The sequence below is a fragment of the Silene latifolia genome, chromosome X (assembly GCF_048544455.1).
Source record: "Silene latifolia isolate original U9 population chromosome X, ASM4854445v1, whole genome shotgun sequence".
Lineage (NCBI taxonomy): Eukaryota > Viridiplantae > Streptophyta > Magnoliopsida > Caryophyllales > Caryophyllaceae > Silene > Silene latifolia.
The window spans coordinates 341,219,251-341,240,071 of NC_133537.1; the positions used below are offsets into that span (position 1 = coordinate 341,219,251).

The 20,821-nt window shown below is 35.8% G+C and overlaps 3 protein-coding genes across 4 annotated transcripts; 1 reads left to right on the forward strand and 2 right to left on the reverse strand.

The window, feature by feature from the left end:
• Positions 1-57: 57 nt before the first annotated feature.
• Positions 58-3,820, reverse strand: LOC141621061 (uncharacterized). The gene is made up of 9 exons (XM_074437778.1): positions 3,767-3,820; positions 3,068-3,346; positions 1,795-1,928; positions 1,589-1,705; positions 1,146-1,238; positions 561-644; positions 368-457; positions 253-259; positions 58-101 (listed from the first exon to the last, which is right to left on the reverse strand). Exons 3-9 carry the CDS (start codon positions 1,819-1,821, stop codon positions 58-60), a joined length of 462 nt encoding a protein of 153 aa, XP_074293879.1. The 5' UTR covers positions 1,822-1,928; positions 3,068-3,346; positions 3,767-3,820.
• Positions 3,821-10,242: 6,422 nt separating this feature from the next.
• Positions 10,243-18,102, forward strand: LOC141619482 (metal tolerance protein 4-like). Its single transcript, XM_074436499.1, has 8 exons — positions 10,243-10,574; positions 12,055-12,221; positions 12,460-12,658; positions 12,755-12,933; positions 13,016-13,166; positions 13,287-13,417; positions 13,519-13,877; positions 17,977-18,102. Exons 1-7 carry the CDS (start codon positions 10,379-10,381, stop codon positions 13,696-13,698), a joined length of 1,203 nt encoding a protein of 400 aa, XP_074292600.1. The 5' UTR covers positions 10,243-10,378; the 3' UTR covers positions 13,699-13,877; positions 17,977-18,102.
• On the reverse strand, positions 17,999-20,563 carry LOC141619483 (protein PHOTOSYSTEM I ASSEMBLY 2, chloroplastic). 2 transcript variants are annotated; one of them, XM_074436500.1, is made up of 6 exons: positions 20,382-20,563; positions 19,442-19,545; positions 19,126-19,291; positions 18,665-18,757; positions 18,383-18,513; positions 17,999-18,297 (listed from the first exon to the last, which is right to left on the reverse strand). In XM_074436500.1, exons 1-5 carry the CDS (start codon positions 20,443-20,445, stop codon positions 18,383-18,385), a joined length of 558 nt encoding a protein of 185 aa, XP_074292601.1. In that variant the 5' UTR covers positions 20,446-20,563; the 3' UTR covers positions 17,999-18,297. The 2 variants fall into 2 exon arrangements, with proteins under 2 accessions (XP_074292601.1, XP_074292602.1); XM_074436501.1 differs by lacking the exon at positions 17,999-18,297 and having other exon boundaries at positions 18,379-18,513.
• Positions 20,564-20,821: the final 258 nt, after the last annotated feature.

The window sequence follows — 20,821 nt, forward strand, 5'->3', positions numbered from 1 at the left end:
GCTAGATGACATCTAGTACTTTGCCTATCTAATATACACATAAGGCCGTTTCATCAATCAGATGAGGATCAAAAAGAAAGCTGAAGCTGCTGACTTGCTGTCTAGTAGGAAATACACATATCAGTAAAGTATACACAGAACAGATCTATGTTGTTTTTCATGATACCGTACAAAAAAGACACAAATCAGCCTCCGCTCGTGGCAGTCCACCTAAATGCATGCAAAATTATTTATTTGGGGTGGAGGTAGAACAGGCCAACTGCAAAAGCAAAAGAAACAAAAAATCAAAAAAAAAAAAATCTTAAGAGGGGCTGGAAAGAAAAACCGAAAACTCGAATGAAATAATAATTAGGATTTAAAACAAAACTTCATATATGTTACTAACCGGGGGAGTGAAGCTTTCAACGTGTAAGAGCCTATTTTCCTGTGTTCCATCAGCTACCCTTTTCACAAAGAGCTGCAAATTGACAATATTGTTAAGACATGGTTAGATATCAATGAATTGGACAAGCAGAATGTAGTATAACTTTACATCACTAACTAACCAAAATTTTACTCACCTGAACTTTTACGGTCTCTCTCTTTTCAGCAGTAATCAGATTACCTCGATTAGATTCAACTGATCTAAATAACACTCTTGCAAACTATAATAAAATACTAAAATTAACGCATGAAACAAGTGTAACACGAAAACAACTAAGGTGACAAAAAAATATTAAAAATTTGTGTAAACGTATATAGCTACACACTGTCAGTTGCCAAAAACAATTTGTATTTAAATCACATCAATCACATTGGTCCCAACATTAACCCGGTGCTGCATGGGCTCCCAGAAGTAGCAAGATAAGGAAGTACGCAACCTTCGTAAGACTGTTGCCGGATGACCCAAAATGAAAATTGACCCTAAAATTACATCAAATGCCTTCAAAATAAAAAAGAAGAGCAAAGTCAATTTGACTTATACAATCACAATCTTTGACCCTAAAATTAAACGTTGGTGTTATTGTGGAAAAAAAATTGTTTTGACTAACAAGAGTTGCAAACGGATGCAAATTATTGAAGATCCTTAGAGAAAAAAACCGATGCAAATTATTGAAAAATCTTAGAAAAATTATTGAATACTAAAGCGAGTATGCAAAAATCACCTGAGGTGGTGAACTAAGAGAAGTTCGATTACATGATGTTACAACATCACCAACACAGATTCCAGCCTTATATGCCGGAGAATCTTTAGTCACCTGAAATTCAGATGATTTTATCAAAAACAAAATACACACGAACTCAAAATACATTTACTTATAACTGGAATAAAAAACAAAGTGTATATGTAAGTTGACTCGTTCAAATTAAAAATGACATCAATTAGAATGAATATTTTTCACCAAACGAAAAAACCAAAGCTTGCTCAACGGCTCAACTTCTATATAAAACAAATCACGACATAGAGAACAGCTATAAAAAACGAGAGATTAAGAATACATAAGTTGAACCTCTAGAAAATTACTGAAAATGCTAGAATATAAATCCAAGTTGTAGCTAAAAGATACTATCAATAGAAAAAAAAAATTATGCAAAACAATATTCAAACCTCTTTAACAACAAGACCATTGGTTGATTGAAACTTAAGATAGATAGTTTCAAACTCATCAATATCTAACTCTTCAAGACTCTTGTTCTCAAGCCAAGCCATGGACGGCTTACATATCTATACAATAATTTTTCCAAATAAAACACATGTTATATATTATTTCATACAATTGATTTTAAATTATATGCGACAAGTTAAAAACTTACCCAATTTCTATCAAGTGTTTCACACATTTCATTATAATGTTACTCGGCATAAAAGGTGTATACCCTTTCTTGGAAAAGAAATTCATGCCAAGAACATTTCCTGATCTATCAACCAAGGGTCCACCGATACCCCACTGAAATTAACGTGTAACTCAAATTAAAAACAAAGCACAAAAAATAATAATTCCAGCTGTTAAAACTTGAAAGTAAGGGAAAGGGAAACAAAAGGTAAAAAAAGAATTCCTTTTGAAATAGTTCATTGTTTGGTTTATACTAGATTACTAGGTAAGAGAATTAAACAATAAACCAAAATTATAACCACCACCACCACACGCTTGCTGCCGCCACTAACAACCACCTGTGTCCCTTTACCGGCGTCCCACTTAGTCCCTTCGCTGGAGTCATTGGCCGACGATGCCATCCCTACATCACCATCAGTCCTCACCCATTTCGATATCCACCAATAATCAACCAACCCATAAAAAGCACAACAAAACAAAATAAAAAAACCTCCCCCCACCCACGAAGGGTGGTGTTTTAGTGGGTTGGGGAGGGGTTTTGGGGTTGTTGCTGTGTTTTTATGGGGTTGGTTGGTGGATTTTGAATAAGGGGTGGGTGTGGTCGTGGACTAGTGGACTGAGGAAGTCAGAGCGACGGCCAGACAAGGATGGTTATGTGTGGTGATCAGAAAAGACACCTCACACACAATGGAAAATTAATGGAAAATTAAGAACATATTTAGAAGAAAAAAAGTGATCAGAAAAGACACCTCACACACAACGATGTGTGACTTGAAAGAAATACACCACATGTAATGGTATGGTTATGTGTGGTGGAACAATGACTTGAACAAGTGTAACACACAATACGTTACACGGAATAGACACGCCATTGAAAGTGGCGTGTTCTTGTTTGACTTGGTTTTTAATATTGTTGTACACACGGAATATGCAATTACCCATGTGTCCTTCAAAAGACATGCCACCGGCAATTGCGTGTTTATTTTATAATTGCTACATGAAATTTCCATTACTAGGATAAACACATCATTAACAAAGTCGTGTTTATTCATGTCTTCCACGAGATTACGTGGACATCAGTTTGATAAATACTTTCAAAATCGACCCAAAATAATAAATAATTTTTGTAAGCATTATTTCAAAAGAGAGATTTCAAAACCATTGGTAACATGTAAATTATGCATTTGGTATTAAAAAACAATATGAAATTATTTGCTTTAGAAAAAAATAGGAAACACAAGAAATAATACTACCTCAGAGATGTTGCAACTAGATGACATAAGGTCATCACATTCTAAATGATCCCCTCTAACATTGATCGTCCCGGAGGATGCCATGAGCCTATAGTCGTAGTTGCGAACCACGGACGACACTAGAGTACCTGACTTTCGGAAATCAGTAATGAAGCGTGCAGTAGTAGTCTCATCTAGTTGTTGCTGTTGTTTAGCACGGAGGAGTACAATGTTGTGGTCCACATTAATGTGCGTAATATCATCATCTACACCTTGTTTGTTACACAGAAAAATAGTAACCTGCAATAAAAGAAACTAAAACATTTAGACCTAATAAATTGATTTTTTTTTGAAAATCTAGCATACTTTACAAAACATTAATAAAAGCAGTCATAGTTTTTTACAAATCAAACACATTTCTTATCACACTAGTTTATCGATTTCATAGACTACAACACATAATTGAACTACAGAAATGAAATTATGAACAAATCTCTTTAAACATTTCTCATTTACTTCTTTAAATATCTTGTTTAAATTGGGAAAAATGGATAAAATTTTGCAAAAGACCAAATAAAGTGTGACTTTTTAAAGTAGAAGAATTAAGTAGTAAGGTTAGACCAAAAGACTTTCACATAAAGGCCTAAAAGTGACAGAGGGAGAGTTACAAAATTTGATGACTTGTATGTATAAAATAAAAGAAAGAAAATGAAAGATAACCTTAGAAAGGGTTTTAGATCGATCTCCTAGGATATAACAGGAAGTTAAGATGAACCCGGAGCTATGGTATGGTCTGAACCCTGCAAATAACAAGAGATTTTCTTTCTTTATCTGTAATATATGAGTGCCAAATAAAACTACTTATACTGTATCTGAATGTATGTAATTGTGTTAACAACATTAAAGCGTTAAAGCAATACGAGATTATTAGCAGTATAAATCATTTCCTTATAAAAAAAGTGTGGTTGGTAATAGTTCGTTAGTGTAGGGTGCTTATCATTTTGTTGGATTTGTTTGTAGGTTCTATCTTTGTAATATATTTTCTCATTTTTCATCCCTACATTGATGAATACGAGTGAGTATAACTTTCTTGCAAAAAAATAAAACATTTTTTGTGATAAAACACAAATAAATCGTGGCAAAATACTAATAATTCATGATAAAAGTTTGGTAAATTGTGAAAAGTATACTTTAACGATATATTATGCCAATATAGGTATTGATTAATAACTTTTTTCTTACAAGTCCCTTTTGTTATCAGGGCTCGGGCTCAGTGCGACCGCAAATACGGTTTTACATAACACCAATAACGTAACAACATAGTTAATCATATATACATTTCAAGGGTAATAGAACTAGTTTAAAGTTATAATGATACCACCGTACCCAAAAATAAAAAGTTAAAATGGTACGAAAAATAATAAATGTGTATATGTAATATAAAATGGTGTAGTGTATCTGTATATATACAGATATATATATATATATATATATATATATATATATATATATATATATATATATATATATATATATATATATATAGATAATCCCAGAGCTATGGTTTGGTCTAAATCCTGAAAATAACGAGAAATTTTCTTTTGTTAAGTTAGTTATGTACATAATATGAGTTCTAAATGAACTACTTATACTAGATTTAATTGAAAAACAATAGTAGTGGTACATATTTGTAACAAAAATAATAAAATGATGATAGAAAGTTATTTACTAACCTAGGCCAAAAGAAGAATCGCCAACCACAGACGACGAAACTGTGCAGGCTAACCTTCTCAACGCTGAGTTTGAAGGATCGTCGGTGTCACACGTATAATCATACAATCCATAATATTCAGCGACTGATTAAAAAAAAACAGAAAATCAAGATAACATAAGTTTTGAAAACAGTAATGTGGTTAATAAATGAAAATAGGAGTAAAATGTACGTGAATATGCAGCATCGTCCTCGGGTGTAGGTATTTCACGAGGTATCATTTTCTCAACTGCAAATAAATGTTAATGAGCATGGAAAATAACAAATAATCGGACACCAAATCAAGTAGATGGAGAAATTAAGGGTTTTCCTACATATAACTATCCACTAATTTCATAATTGACGGTGCTTAAATGGTTAAAAAGTAGAAAAACCCGAAATAAAACAATTGACCAATATCGATTGGAACATTATAGTCCCACTGTCAACCCGAACGCATGGCGTCTCAGAGAATTCCTGAAAATCAATAACTACAAAGTGATGATTCAAAATTGAAACCGTAAATAACAACAATCAAGTTAAACCCTAATTGAATGGTACAATATATAGTTCAAAATTAGAACCCTAAATAACAACAATCAACTTAAAACCTTGTTAAATCGTATAATATAGTCAAAATTAAAACCCTAATTATAGAGTTCAAAATTGAAACGCTAACTAACAACAAACAACTTAAAACCCTTGTTAAATCGTACTACAAGATAGTCAAAATTAAAACCCTAATTATATAGTTCAAAATTGAAAACCTAACTAACAAAAATCAGCTTACAACCCTTGTTAAATCGTACTATAATATAGTCAAAATTAAAACCCTAATTATATAGTATAAAATTGAAACCCTAACTAACAGCAATCAACTTAAAACCCTTGTTAAATCGTATAATAAAGTCAAAATTAAAAACCTAACTAAGAACGAGCATAGAAGGGCGGAGAGTATTACCGTTTAATATTTTCGGCAAGGTTTTGGGTTGGGGTCGCTTGTATCCGAGGCTTGCAGGGAGAGACTAATGTTTGTATGGATAGTCTTTTTCGGATATTATTATTTGTGTATTTATTAGGTATGATGTTATTAAATTTCGCGGACAATTTTACTAAAACGTGCACTTTTTTCGCATTATTGCAAATTTAACCCCCCCTCATTTTTTATCCCACCTAGAGACGACGACAACAACAATATTAGAACCTTAATCCCAAAATAATTTGGGTCGGCTGACATAAATCATCCTTTGGAATCGTGTATGGGTGAACGCACACCTTAAAATGCGAACAAAATTGAAAAGGAAAAATGAAAAACAAATGGGAGTGTGAAACATAATACAAAAGTCAAAATACAAAAGTTAAGGTAAACCTATAAGTTTTACAAATCGAAGTCCATCTCCACTAAATTTATACTCCGTACTTGTTATCATGAAATTTCATATGGTACCGTCGAGTGGATGAATGTTCATTACTTGCCGGCTTTCTCATCAATTGAGTTAGTAAAAAATTATGAGTGTCAAGTTATGGTGTGTTTTACTTTTTTTTCCCTTTTACAGAAATATAAAAAAAAATTACTTTTAATTAAACTTTTTTTTACTTAACATCAGATTTTAAGGATTGATAAAAGTTTTTTTTTCTTTTTAGAAAATATCATTATTTAACGAAAATGCAATTTAGTTGAGTAATGGGATATTTTTGTGACGAAAATACAAAGGTTGGATTATTATTGTTTAAGTGGAAAGGTTGGGTTATTTTTAGAAAACGTGATAAATGTTGGGTTATTTTCGTTAAATTTGCCATTTCTTCATGATGAACATCAAATAGTAGGCGTCTAAAAAAGAACAGCAACTCTCCTATAGGACCGTCCTATAGCATAGGACGGGCCCAATAGAAGAGAATATAGCCCAATATAAGGAGGTTAAAGAATAGAAAAGTAAAGAATTCGTACTACCTTCATTCTCCACTGTCACCACAAAACCTTCTACCACAACTATAATTAACGCCTCATCACCGCCACCTCCTCCACCGCCTATACAGTCCACCTCCTCATCTACCGCCACCTACTCCACCACTTCTCCAACCACCGTCACCTACTCCATCGCCACCGTCACCTACTCCATCACCACTCTAACCCACATCTTCACCAACTCCGTAGTTGCCGTTCTCATCAACATTGTTCCATCTTTTATCTCCTCCACAAATCAATTTGGGATTTGATCTTCAAATCTCAGATTTAAAAATTGAGATTTCATACTTCTAAACTTCTATTAATTTTTATTTTTATTTTTAACTTAAATACTCATGTTTTTATTTTGAGAGCTTTGAGTTTTGAGTTGAAAATTATGAGGTTTAGATTTTTATTCTATTTTTAATTTAAATACTCATGCTTTTAGATTGAGAACTTGGGTTTTAAGTTGAAAATTATGAGGTTTAAATCAACTCAAAACTCTTGCATAATTAACTCATAACTATAATTGGTCCACAATACACATAATTCAACATAGGTTGTAACTTCAAAACACAAAGTTTTAATTTTGAAAACTCAGGTATTTCTTCTATTTCTTTTCAATACACAAGTTTACTGTATTACATGCTTTGATTTTGTCAAGCACGTTTTTTAGATTGATAACTTTCTATTTTAGTTTGAAAATTGAATATTTTTAATAACTAATTAATTGCCCGGAGATGATGTTTGTGTAGAGGAGTTAGGGAGGAGTGTAGTTGACGTTCGAGGCAACATTTAGAGTCGTCGTTTGTAGGTGGCGGGATTAGGGACTGGGTGTAAACTGTAAATGGACTTGGGGAAGGTAGCCAAATAGTTTGAGAAATGGAGAACGCATAATTGTGATTTGCTATCAAGTTTTGGGCTTTTAGATAATAGGCCGGTCTTATGCTAAGAGACCGTCTCATTAAACAATTTGTGAAAAAAGAATGCTATTAATTACGGGTTGTCAAGATTGAGCCCAAACAATTTTGTGGTATTAGTTTAAAGTTTAAACTTCGGGTCTGTCACCCTACCAACCTAGATGATATTAAAAGCAAGAAAGAAAGAATAAGACGACACTCTACATCCAGAATTATCGGACTCGTGTTTTCCTGGCAATTTTTGTGATCAAATTAGACATACTTTTAAGTATCATCATTTACAGAAAGTAATGTCATGTGGGTTTGTTGTTATTATATACTCCCTTTATCCCAATCAATAATATACACTTATTTTATTCTCTCATAAAATAAAGTAAATGTAAACTATTCACAAAGAAAATAACTAATACTAAAAAAATGAAAATTCAAATCCGAGCAAGCATGGCCGTTGGCCCAAGCCAGGCCAAACAATCCAATTGGCTAACATCTTTAGGAGTTTGGGTCATGGCACCGGCCCACTAACACCAAATCAACATGTTCTTCAATTGACCTTGTAGTTCCAACTTCAACCTGACCTGTCAAATGGTTCATGCGGACCAGGTTCGGATTGGGTCACTTCGGGTTATTTATTATTGGGTTGGCTATCGGGTCGGGTCTTTTAGGACTATATTTTGCTTTGAATAGGTCAGTTCGGCTCTATTGGGTCATTTCGGGTCCGTCAATTTAGGTCAATCATGTCAATTTCGGATCTCGGGTCAATTTTGTATGGTCTTATTCCAACACCATCATCCACATTTATGAGCTTAACCATGACATCACTTTATTTCTCGTACTTGCAAGAAAATCATTGATGATATACTCATCAACCTCTTCAACCTTCATCATAGTTATCTTCAATATCATTAGATGACGATTTAATTCCCGTCACGGTTAGGTTAACTTCAATATCAGCTAAATGGCATTCTTTATCGAAGTTATTGAACTCCTTTGTATTACAAAGTTGATGAGTTAGGGGTTGAGCTTCGGAATGTTGACTCATAGTTGCTGGCAAAGAAATGTACCCTTGCAATTAGCATCTCATAGTAAAAATCAGCAAATTTCCTTTTTTCTGCTTTTTCCGACTTTATGAGAGATATCGACTTCTGCCCGCCAGAGGGCTACAAAGCACTAGTTCCCTTTAAGGATCAGGCCTAAGTGGCTTGAATGTTGGACTGCTCATCTGTAATTCTGTATAATTGATAAACATGGTAATTCGATACTGGAGAGAATACCCGCCATTCTATGAGAAGACCATGAGCAGCCTGCGGACAAATTCGTGTTCTTATGATCCAAACTTGAACCATTACAGGTTATGTTGATCAGTCTTGAATCAAGTCGAGACAGCTTACCCACATTCCAATCCCAACTTCAATAAGACAGCTTAACCACTAGCATGTCCTGTTACTCTCATTACATATCCAATCACTCCTTCCTTAAAACAAATCATTACGCATTACTGCATTAGTTGAAAGTGGATAATGTGAAGGGCAAATGATTATCTATATTTTATTTTTTCCCTGCATTTGTCACGTTTAAATGTAAATATACCGTTTTCTTTATTAATTTTTCCCGATAAATCTCAAGTAACATTAACTTTGATTGCAATTTTCTATTATCTATCATTTAAAATTATATATTATCTGAAATATCCATCTTTTGATGAATGAAGGGAGTATAATTTTTAATTTAAATATATATAAGTTAAATTTGACTATGATAAAAAAAGAAGTCATAAACCAATTAAAAGATAGATATTTCAAATAGGTTAAATATTATTTTATACATCGCAAAATCACATTTATATCAATTAAAATTTTAGATTACTTACACACTTTCTAACATAATTTGATCGTATGGTGGTGATCAGTAACCGCGCTTATTTATATTTTCATGACATTTGAACACTTAACCACGCATATTTGTAATGTGTATGCTCCTATATCTAATGATAGTGCATACAACATACTATTACGACCCATGCATTTTTTGCCCGGGTTTAAACCTCTTTTATTTCCCTAACATGAAACAACTCTTATATCTCAAATTCAGATTTAGAAGTAATTTTTTGAGGAAATATGTTTTACCGAGTAAGAGTCTCTAACACTTATTAAAACGAATTTTTTACATAAAGCTCATGTATTTTCCTTGAAGGGAAGACTTTTTTTTCTTGTTTTTTTTTTACAAATAAGGTATAATAACGCTCCAAGGAGGAAAAAGTCAAACCTGAGATTATATTATATATCTATTATTATATCCCTGTTTTAACTAATAAACTATAACATGATTGATAAATCAGACCAATAATAATTTTTGTTTAACACCGTCTTAACTTAAAACGATTTTTACATTTTATAAAATAAAAGTATAACTAAAAAGAAGTTTATAAAACTCTTAAATTAAGACGGTTTTAAGTAATACCAACTGAACGGAATCGATATGATAAATGACATAAGCAAAACTAATATGAACATGTGTGGGCTCAAATGTGATGAGATAAGATACCTATAAGGCTATAATAGGCAAGCCTCACACATGTCAAACTCCATCCACAACAAAACAACAAACCTATACACTTAGAAAGTCAAAATATACACCATAACTACCTTTCTTTTTTCTTTTTTCTTTTTCTTTATTTCTTGAGTTAGTTGAGAAGTAAGATTATTTGTTAGATCAAAAAAATGGAGGGAAATTCAGGGCAAAATTCGCCATTATTGCAAAAAAGTCCGACTCGAAACGGTCGACTGAGTCGACGTAACTCGGTAAACTCGTTGAGAACCGAATTCATTTCGAATTTGCCTGATAAACTTCGTCCTGGTATTGATCATGAGTGCCCTTATGATGTTGACTTTTCTAAAGCATCAAATTTAACTCCAGGTTTTTATTCCTCTCTTTATTTACGTAATACTATAAGACGGTTTTACAATAACTTAAGTACGTGTTATACGTCCCATTATTGGTATCGTTGAATGTAAAGTATAAGCCTGACAATGAAAATTTTGAAATTTTTAGTTACAGGTTCCGAATTTTGTTGCTAGTTAATTTATTACTTGTTTCCCTTGGATTTTTTCGCCCCGTAACGATAAATACTAGGTCTGTGACGTTTAAGTAGGTAGTCTGTTAATTAGTCTTTCCGTCTCGGTTATTAATTTCTTTACCTTTTATATTTAATTGCGAGCTTTTATACTAATTGTAAGAAATATTTTAATCAAAGTTAACAAATGATTGAGACGGAGTGAGAAGTTGTTACTTGTGTTTGTTGCAGTATGCTGAAAAATTTTAGTTTTTGATATTTCATCCAATTTGAATTTGCTATGTGGGTTTTCTGTATGCTGATTGATTGATTGATTGATTAATTGATTGATTGAATCTTGCAAAAAGGGGTGTTCTTTATTTACATGAATTGTTCTTTCTATATTACAAAGCGTCTTGCTTGTGACGGGCTAAGCTGAAGACCTCTCACAAAAAAGGAGAGGGACAAGGTGGGGCATCCCCATGTACTTCCCCACTCACCTCTTATGGGTATTTTGCGAGACAAAATGGTATCCGTCACAAGCTTGTGACGGATATCGCCGTCTTCAATGAGATTTTGTGTCTATATTAAGGCTTTAAATGTGTGATACTGATGATTAAATCTTGAATCAATGCAATCATCATTCTAGCCTTATTAACTCCGTGTGAATTATTTGTTTACGTTTGATTAAAATACTCGTACAAAGAATAGAAAATAAACTAATGAATGGAACGAAGGGAGGAGGGAGTATGAGACGGAGTTATTTAATCTTGCATACCAACTCCCAAGGGAGGAGGGAATATGAGACGTCTAAATCATTTGTTTACGTTTAATTAAATTATTTAATGTTGCATAACAAATCTCAAGGGAGGAGGGAATATGATATAGGATCAATCAACGTTTGATTAAAATACTCGTACCAAGAATTAAAAATACTCCTAAGCATGCTACGGTCTTGCCTGAGATTTGCAGCTTATATCTGTTTAGTTGCATAATTTTCGGGTTTCATTAATAATCCGAAGTCATTATCATCCTACTTGAATTAGATGAGGTAATCATGATGGATTTGGTTGAGGGTCATGATCATTTGCAACTGTTTGGACCAGTGGGCAGTGGCGGAGCGAGGATTTTAAGTTAGCGGGGGCGAAAATTTTCAGCGGGGGAGAAAGGGTAATATTATAAGGAGGCCTAAAAAAAATTCGAAAATTTTAACTAAAAATTTCGAAATTTTCAAACGCCAGCGGGGGCGACCGCCCCTACTTGCCGAGTGAAAGAGCTGAAATTGTTAGATTTCTGAAATTTCTGATTGATGTTCTGTTATTAAGCTGATACTGTGTCATTCAGGAGAAAAGGAATATTATGAGAGACAATTCGCGACACTCAAGTCGTTCGAGGAGGTTGATCTTGTAGTACAGTCAGAAATTCCCGAAGAAGATGATGAAGAACAAGCTCAACAAGAGAGAGCTATGAAGATCTCTAACTACGCGAATGTTGTACTTTTAGCATTCAAGGTATTAGTCTTTTTTTTTTTTTTTTGGCAGCCGTAAAAAAAAGTTCTTATACAGATAAATATTCAAGGTATTAGTCGTATTACATAAAACTAGCACATGATGGCCATAGAACGAACTTGATAGAAGCGGAATATCTAGGACATCGACTAGCTTCGTCCTGTCTTTTGCTACCTCTTCTTGTATCGGAAAAGAAAATAAAGAATTTGCGAATTTGACCAAAATGGGCTGTTACTCGTAGATCTATGCCACGATAAAGACGGGATCTTTGGCCATTGCTGCATCAACCCTAGATTCTTTGCTAGACCTATTAGCGGGTGGTATACTTTGGTTCACACATCTTTCAATGAAGAACATCAATATCTACAAGTACCCGATTGGGAAATTAAGAGTGCAGCCGGTGGGCATCATCGTTTTTGCAGCTGTTATGGCTACTCTAGGTTTGTATTTAACGCTTTGGCCGTTAAGCAATAATATCACTTGATTCCAATTTCCATATAAAAAAAAATTTACGAGACTCCTATTTTTCTCTGTAGGGTTTCAAGTGCTAATTCAGGCTGTAGAACAGATCGTTAAAAGCGAGGCGAATGAGAAAATGGACAGGAGCCAGTTTGTGTGGCTGTTTGGAATTATGATATCAGCTACTGTTGTAAAGATGGTCCTATTCCTGTATTGCAGAAGCTCCGGAAATGAGATTGTTCGCGCTTATGCCAAGGTATACAGTTTTTCTCTGTACTACTTTATGAGTGAGTTCCTGTCATTTAGGGTTAAGAGATATAATGCTCGTTTTTCTGCAGGATCATTACTTTGATGTAGTTACTAATGTAGTCGGTTTAGTTGCTGCGATTCTTGGAGACAAGATTATCTGGTGGATTGACCCTACTGGCGCCATTATCCTTGCAATTTACACGATTGTGAATTGGTCCGGGACTGTTTTGGAGAATGCAGGTACCGCCTTTTTCATATTTTCAGAGAGATTCTACTGAAAATGGAGCTACGACACAATTTCAGCCATAGTAGTCGGTTTCCATCTTCAGTACCGTATTAACATGAATTTTTTTTCTGCAGTCTCGCTAATAGGACAGACAGCTCCTCCAGAGGTTTTGCAAAAATTAACATACCTTGTTTTACGTCACCCTCAAGTTAAGCGTATAGACACAGTGCGTGCTTACACTTTCGGGGCGCTCTACTTTGTTGAGGTGGCTAGTTAGTTTTTTTACGCGCTTTTTTCTTTTTATCTAGTAGTTAAATGGTTTACTTGAGATTGGAATAAACTCATTTTGGTATATTACTGAATTAGGTTGACATAGAGCTTCCTGAGGAAATTCATTTGAAAGATGCACACGCCATAGGCGAGACGCTTCAGGACAAACTGGAGAAACTCCCAGAAGTAGAGCGAGCTTTCGTTCATTTAGATTTCGAATGTGATCACAAACCTGAGCACACGATTCTGAGCAGGCTGCCAAATACCGAGGCTTGATTTTTCAGCCTGAGATGGCAATACCACAAGTTTTTTGCTAGATGGTTCGCTTATGTTTTCACAGTTGCAGATCATGAGATCATGAAAGTTCAGCTGAAGTGTTTTGCCGCGTTTTGCTACTACCAGAGAGAACCAGTATATATTTCGTCACTCGTGTGACTGAAATTTTGAGATAACTAGTTGGGTGTCCGCGACCTAACGGTCGCGGTATCCTATGACGTTACTTTGACGTTTATCTCCGAGATTGTGAATGTAATTGTCTAATCTTTATAATTAACTTGGGTAGAATTTAACATATGGCCTATCTTGTATAAACAATTACTCAATTTTCCCATTTAATAGATCCCTGCATTTTTCTTAATTTTTCCCTCCAAAATCTCCCCAATTTCCCTCCAAAAAGTCCAAATTTCTTTCTACACTTATTTATTAATTCTCTTTATATTGTACTCCTTTCTGACATTCTGTCAGTTCCATTGTAATTTACGAGAATGGATCCTCTCCATTTCTTTCTCTCCATTTCCCCTCCATTTCCTCTCTTAAACTTATTTAACAATATTTTTCCTCCAAAACCTCATTATCCCTTTATTTTTACTCATAAATTTTGAGTCGTTGGATGATGCAAGAATTCGATCTGGACCACCGAAAGGAACTGGCCTCTCCATTTCTTTTTAGGAAATGGAGAGAAACTCTCCTCGTAATTTACGTTTCCCTTGCTTTTGCGCGCCCTTTCTCTCTCCTTCATTTGATTTGGTTATGTCGTCTTCATCCTCTTGGAAAAATTCACCATTAGATGGTTTTAAATTTATGAATCAAAGGTGCCTAAAATGTGGGAATAATGCAATTATTAAGATTTCTGGTTCCGTTAACAACCCTAGAAAGCCATATTTCAAACACAAATGCTTAGATTGTAACGAATTTGTAATGTGGTTGTCTGAAGATCACATCACAATCAACAATATTTTCAAACTCGCTGCGTACGGGTTGCTGAAGATGAAGTTTCTAGGACGGTGGGTCTAACTATTGAAAATATTTTGCAGATGAAGAAGTTGTTTGTCGATTCCGCTGTAGCTGTGAAATTCTTCATGAAATGTATTACTTTCATGTTGTTAATCGTTGTTGTATTGTTTGTACTGAAGTAATAAATAGTTCAAATAAATTGATTGCAAAAAACATTGCTTTCATTCTGATTAACCTATGCATGTTTTTCATTGTCCTTCGTTCAGGCATCGAACGAAAACATCATTTCTAACCAGTTACGGTCCAACTTAAATTAAAAGCATTAACCAAACATCTGATATTTTCGCGCACTTGTATCCATCGGTACTATGCTACTTCATATGTTTTGGAACCGGTGCTTGCTGAACATGTTATGGCCATGGTAGATTGTGATGTTGCACCGGCTACGTTAGTATATGGTTTCTTTTTTTGAGGGAGGCTATTGCCGGTTCCTTCTTGATGCATCTCATATAATCCTTTGGAGTGTCTTAACCATATGAAAGCGGAGACGTTGCTGTATCCACGATTTCTAGATTTTCCATCGAAATTTGATTAACACCATGGATACATGCCTATAAGAAATGGTTAAACTGATGTACTTGTTCAAAAACTGGAAAAAGGGAATTGCATTAGTAACTTGTCGGACACCAACTGACATACCTCATGCGAGCGTGAGCCAAGATAAACATAGAAGTCACCATGTCATACTCACCATCGTCACCCCCTCTGCGGGGCCTACTCCCGATCCCGTCATACTAAAAGTCACCATGTCATACTAAAAGAAGGAAAGTAAGTAAATGGTAGTAGATGTTAAGATTTATTTAAGGAAAGTTGCTCTAGGTAGATGTGAGGTAGTAGAATTAGTAAGGTTAGGTGCTTTGGCGAGGGAAGGAATAACGGAACATTGTTGTTAGCAAGGATATAGCTCACATGCTAAGTCAGTCCCAAACAACGCACGAAACCCAGGTCTTCCAGTTCTTTTGGCACTGTCAGTAACACTGGCTGCCCTCTACGTGTGTACTGAAACGTGGAAATAAGGGTTCATCGTAACTTGTAGCGTAAAGGATAGGAAAGTAGTAAACTCTCAGATTTATTTCACAGGCTAAATCGGTTCCGAACTACACACCAATCGTAGATGTAGGCCACAAGAAATCATTCGGGTTCATCCCAAAGTCTGAAACTACTACTGGCTTGTAATTTTGTAAATAGCAAGTTCAAGGACTAACAATGGTCACAGTTGGCGGTTAACACACATTGCAAAGTGCAATACCCATATGGGGTGAAGTTATCAAACAGGAATAGGAAAAGAAGATGCTTATTATACCCCCAATTCTTATTTCAGACCAAGGTATCCGTCTTATTAATAAGACGGATACTATATTCTCTCACAAAATACCCTTTTAGGGTGAGTGGAGAAGCACATGGGGGGTCCCACCTTTGTCCCCTCTACCCATTTCCTCTCACACAACGACCCGTCTTAAAATCCAACCCGTTTTAAGCAAGACTTACTCCTTATTATAAAGTACAACACCAACAATGCTTCCATTATTTCAGTAGACCACAAATTTCTTCTAAGGTATGACATTGGAGTGATTTAGCCCCAATACTTATACATAAAGTGAAATTTGGCCCCAATTCAAATCAGATCTAATATCTCCTCAAATCAATATCTGATAAGTAGCATTTTAGTCGTATTTTACCCATACTTTAACTCTTATTCAACTCGATTTTGTGTGCGTTAAATGACATAATAGATCATTTATTTACTAATTTAATAATTAGTCATCTTAGTCATATTTAATAATTAGTCGGGTTTTATATCATATTAGCATTATTACTATTATTACTTTTATTTAATTAAATATAATTTGTAGGTGAGACGTATAATAAAGTGGAGATTTGAGCAAGTGAAACGAGACGGAATCAAGACGGGTCAAAGGAAATAAAATAAAGAAGCATTTCAAGTCAACCCTTGACCTTTGGAAACAAAATCACACTCTCTTTCCCTGCTTCTTCGTTTCCTGCAATTTCAATACCACCATTTCAGCACCCTTCATCATCTGCTCCGCCCTGCATCACCAACAACCCAACCTCCTCCATTAAAGTTCTATTTTCCCCAAAATCAGACTCCAAATTTCCCTTACCAATCAAACTATAATCACCCATATCAACTCACCATTCTTTCAATTCACCATTACCAATCAACATTAAAATACCACTAAATTCTCAACTCGACATCGACCCTCAGTGCACCACGTCCTCAATTCAAGCGGGCCCGACTCCGCTGCAGCTCCATACCATCAGCAGCACCACGCTCGAGCTGCAATGGCTCTTTCCCACCGTTCAATCAACACCATCAACCTCCATTTCCGTCACAAATCGCACCATTGCATCGCATCAGCCACCTTCACCTCCATCGTCATTGCCCATCAACCTCCATCACCCTCCGTGCTCACCATCATCAATCCACCATTCACCACCATTAAACCCGAGTCCAATTCAATCACCATCGCACCTGCTCCTCCCTCAAACTCGCGCAGACCCCTGCATCGCATCACCACAACCACGACAATTGCATCTCCACTTTTGCCGAAAACCCGTCATCTACCTCGCTCTCACCACAATTGAGCAGTAAACCCGTCATCTGCGTCAACAACGTCGACAGCCACCAATTCAATCCATCTCATTCACCAATCAACCCGTTCACCACCATGTCGGAACCTAATCTCCTTCCCACAACAACTACAACAAGCAGCAGCTGGTAACAACCCACATCAACAACCCGCATCAATTCGATCCACCACCGCGATGCTCACCATTCACAACAACCAGCAACCACGACTCATTTCCATCATCATGATTCATCATCAAAATTGGAAACAATTGTTTCCCAGACGGCCCACCGGCTCCCAACCCGCAACAATTCTCAAGATGGCTCTCAGCCGGTCAACCGTCTGCCGACACCCTCAACCGGCTCTAAATCCTATCAATTTCACCTCAAGTTTACAGCGGGTTTTGTGCCGGTGAGCCGGCTGAGACCCATGTTGCTGCTGCGTTTGTGTGTGTTGTCGGCAACGAATAATTTGAGCGGCTGAGATGAGATTAAGAGAGAATTTGGGCGGCTGAGATGATGCACAATATATAAGTGAGTGGCTGAGATTGAACACCATCCATTAGGGAGTGGCTAGGATTGAACATCAATACTATTGCTAAGGACTATTCATAGTGCAACACTATTCATAAGAACAATTTTAGTGAAGTTGTTACATTTTAAAGGAGAAGGATTGTAAATTAGATCAATCAATAGTAACTGAAGAAATATTGTGCAACACGATCTCGTGTGAAGATGTTTGAACATTTGTGAACAAGACAGAGCTTGGTAGATGCAATAAAAATTTCGATTTTACAGAGGCAGTTGATCAAAATTCAACATTATACATATTTGCATTCTCAATTTCGCAGTCGTTCTGTAAACAGTAAAAATATGACCATCTATAATCTATTGTTGTCATCCTGCTCCAAAAGCTTTACACAGACAAAATTCGAAAAACCCTCAGAAAACGGCCTTTGTCATCCAACGGCAGCATGGCGCTTCAATGATTCCTGAAAAGAAGGTACTATCCAATCAACAATCCCTAATAAGAACAACCGGTTCATTGCATTTACCAGAATTGTCGATGGAACTTACTTAAGAACCGGGTAATAACCGGCCATTATACATCTTATCGAGCAACTGCTTTGCATCAGGTCTTCGTAGTAGACCTTTGTTGTTGGGTAAGCCAGTACCCAAACACACGGGGCAAACAAGCTTCCCTCGACCTGCGCAGAAAAAGGGACTTGGCAAGTAAAGATGACGTCTTAAAAGTTAACATATAATCAACGGCATAGGGAAGAAACAAATTTCATTAACGGAAATGGCAAGAAACAACGTTTAGATCATGGCAGGTGAACTGAACCGTGAAAATCTTACCGTAGCAGTTAGGGCACTCGGTAAACTCATATACATCTTTTGCACGCTTTCTATTTAGTGCCTTCCATTTTCCTGTTCCACCGCACATATCACCTATATAAAAGACAACAAGCATTAGTACTGCCCCGCGGTAGGTTTTAAAGCATATAAAAGGACATTACTGAACAGTAAGCACCTAAGTTAAATATGCTCGCGGGTTTAACAGATCCAATGTCCGACAAACACCACAACTAACAAAGTTTTCACCTTTATGATCAAATTTATCTGGTAAATGGGTAATCATGCAGGGGAAAGTCGGAAAACATGCATCTCTATTCAGAATTAAACTCCTCAAAAGTGACACCATAACCATAGATGGACAATCCTCTACAGAATAAAAATTACAAGGGATAAAAAAGGCGTATCAGTCAATGTTTCCTTTTGCGTCTTGTTTTGACTGAAATGTAGGTAGATGAACTTACAAATAATAGCACCGATCCCACCACAATTCCGACAAACTGCTCTTTCTTTTCCGTCTGCAGCCATGGCTTCTTGTCTGACAAAAGTCTTGCTATGGGGGGTTATTAGAGATACTGTTGAACATAAGCATGCAAGGCACAGTCGTCGAGATGTTACGACTCCATCATCCTGCAACTCACAAAAATAAAACATATGAACAGTGAAGCCATTTGCGATTTTGCACCTAATCTTAAACATCAGAATATTATACGAAAGATTAAATATGCGACCTTTGAATCGCTAAAAAATCAAATCAACAATTAGAGTAAATTGTGTAACCTTATCCTCCAAACTTGATCTTGTAGAGGCATCTGAAGTCCCAGTATCAACATCCTTATCCTCCAAGCTCGATCTCACACGTAATCCAACAGATTTCCTCCTATCTACATCAAATTTATTGCTAATAAATAATGATCAGCAAAATTCATATTTGTTAATGCAACAAAATGATCACACCATTCATTAACAACCACAAACTGACCCCAACTAGCAACTGCTCTATGTATTGTTATTGCAGGGTAATGCTGCACACATCCGACCCACCATTTACAAACCCACGTGAAACACTGGGGTGCGGTGGTGATGTTTTGATGCCCCTTATTTATATACTCCCTCCGTCCCGGTCAATTGTTGTCCTTTGATTTTGGCACAAAGACCAAGGAAAGAGAAAGGAGCCAATTACTAAATGACAAGTGGAACAAATTGAGTGAGAATGATCAAATTGTTCATCAAGTTCATTCTTAAAATAGAAAGGACAACAAATAAATGATTGAGACAACCCAATATGGAAAAGAACAACAAATGACCGGACAGAGGGAGTACTTGCTGAACAATACATACCCCTTGCATCTCAAATTCTCAATCATTTGTTTAGATTTTGATTCTTTGTGAACGGTATTTTAATTAAAGGTAAACAAATGATCGAGATATAGGGAGTACATGTGTCTGACACACTCGACTCTTGTACTTAATATGACACTTGAAATCTTGAACACCTCATTTTAAGCCAAATATGCTTATTTTCATAAAACAGCATTCCGATACTTGGACACGTACCCGTATTGAATACTCCTAAGTCTCCAACACCCACTAAGCTATACGAAAACATTCATATAAACAAGAAAACCCCAGCAGAGCATAGAGACATGCAACAGAGAAAAAGGAGAAAATAGTGAAAAGGGTAAGTGAGGAAACATAAAAGAGAGAAGGAGAGACATACAATGAGAAGGAGAAGATAGAAGGGGTGAGCAAAAGGAGGAAGAAAGATAAGGCAAAACCCCCATTGAAGTGTAATTACTAAATCAAGAGCTATTGCATCACCACCACCCGTCTCCCAACTTTACTACTCTGTTCGTTTATCTATCTACTCCTCAAAAGTTCTTTTTTTTTTTCTTCGTTTGGCTCTATAGGTGCAGGTGGCGATCAAGTCATTCGGGTCGGTTTTTTTATCCGGACATATTACAATCGGGTTTTGACAGGCTAATATGGAGCATCGGTTTTTAGTTAAGTTCGGCATCTGGTAGGGACGTTATTAAGATGGATTCAATTTGTTTCATTTGGATCGGGTTTTGTTCAAAATATTATCGAGTCAGGTTTATCTATATTTGCTTTTAAGTTAAAACTATCAAGTTATGTTGTGCCGGTGTTATTAATTGTCCG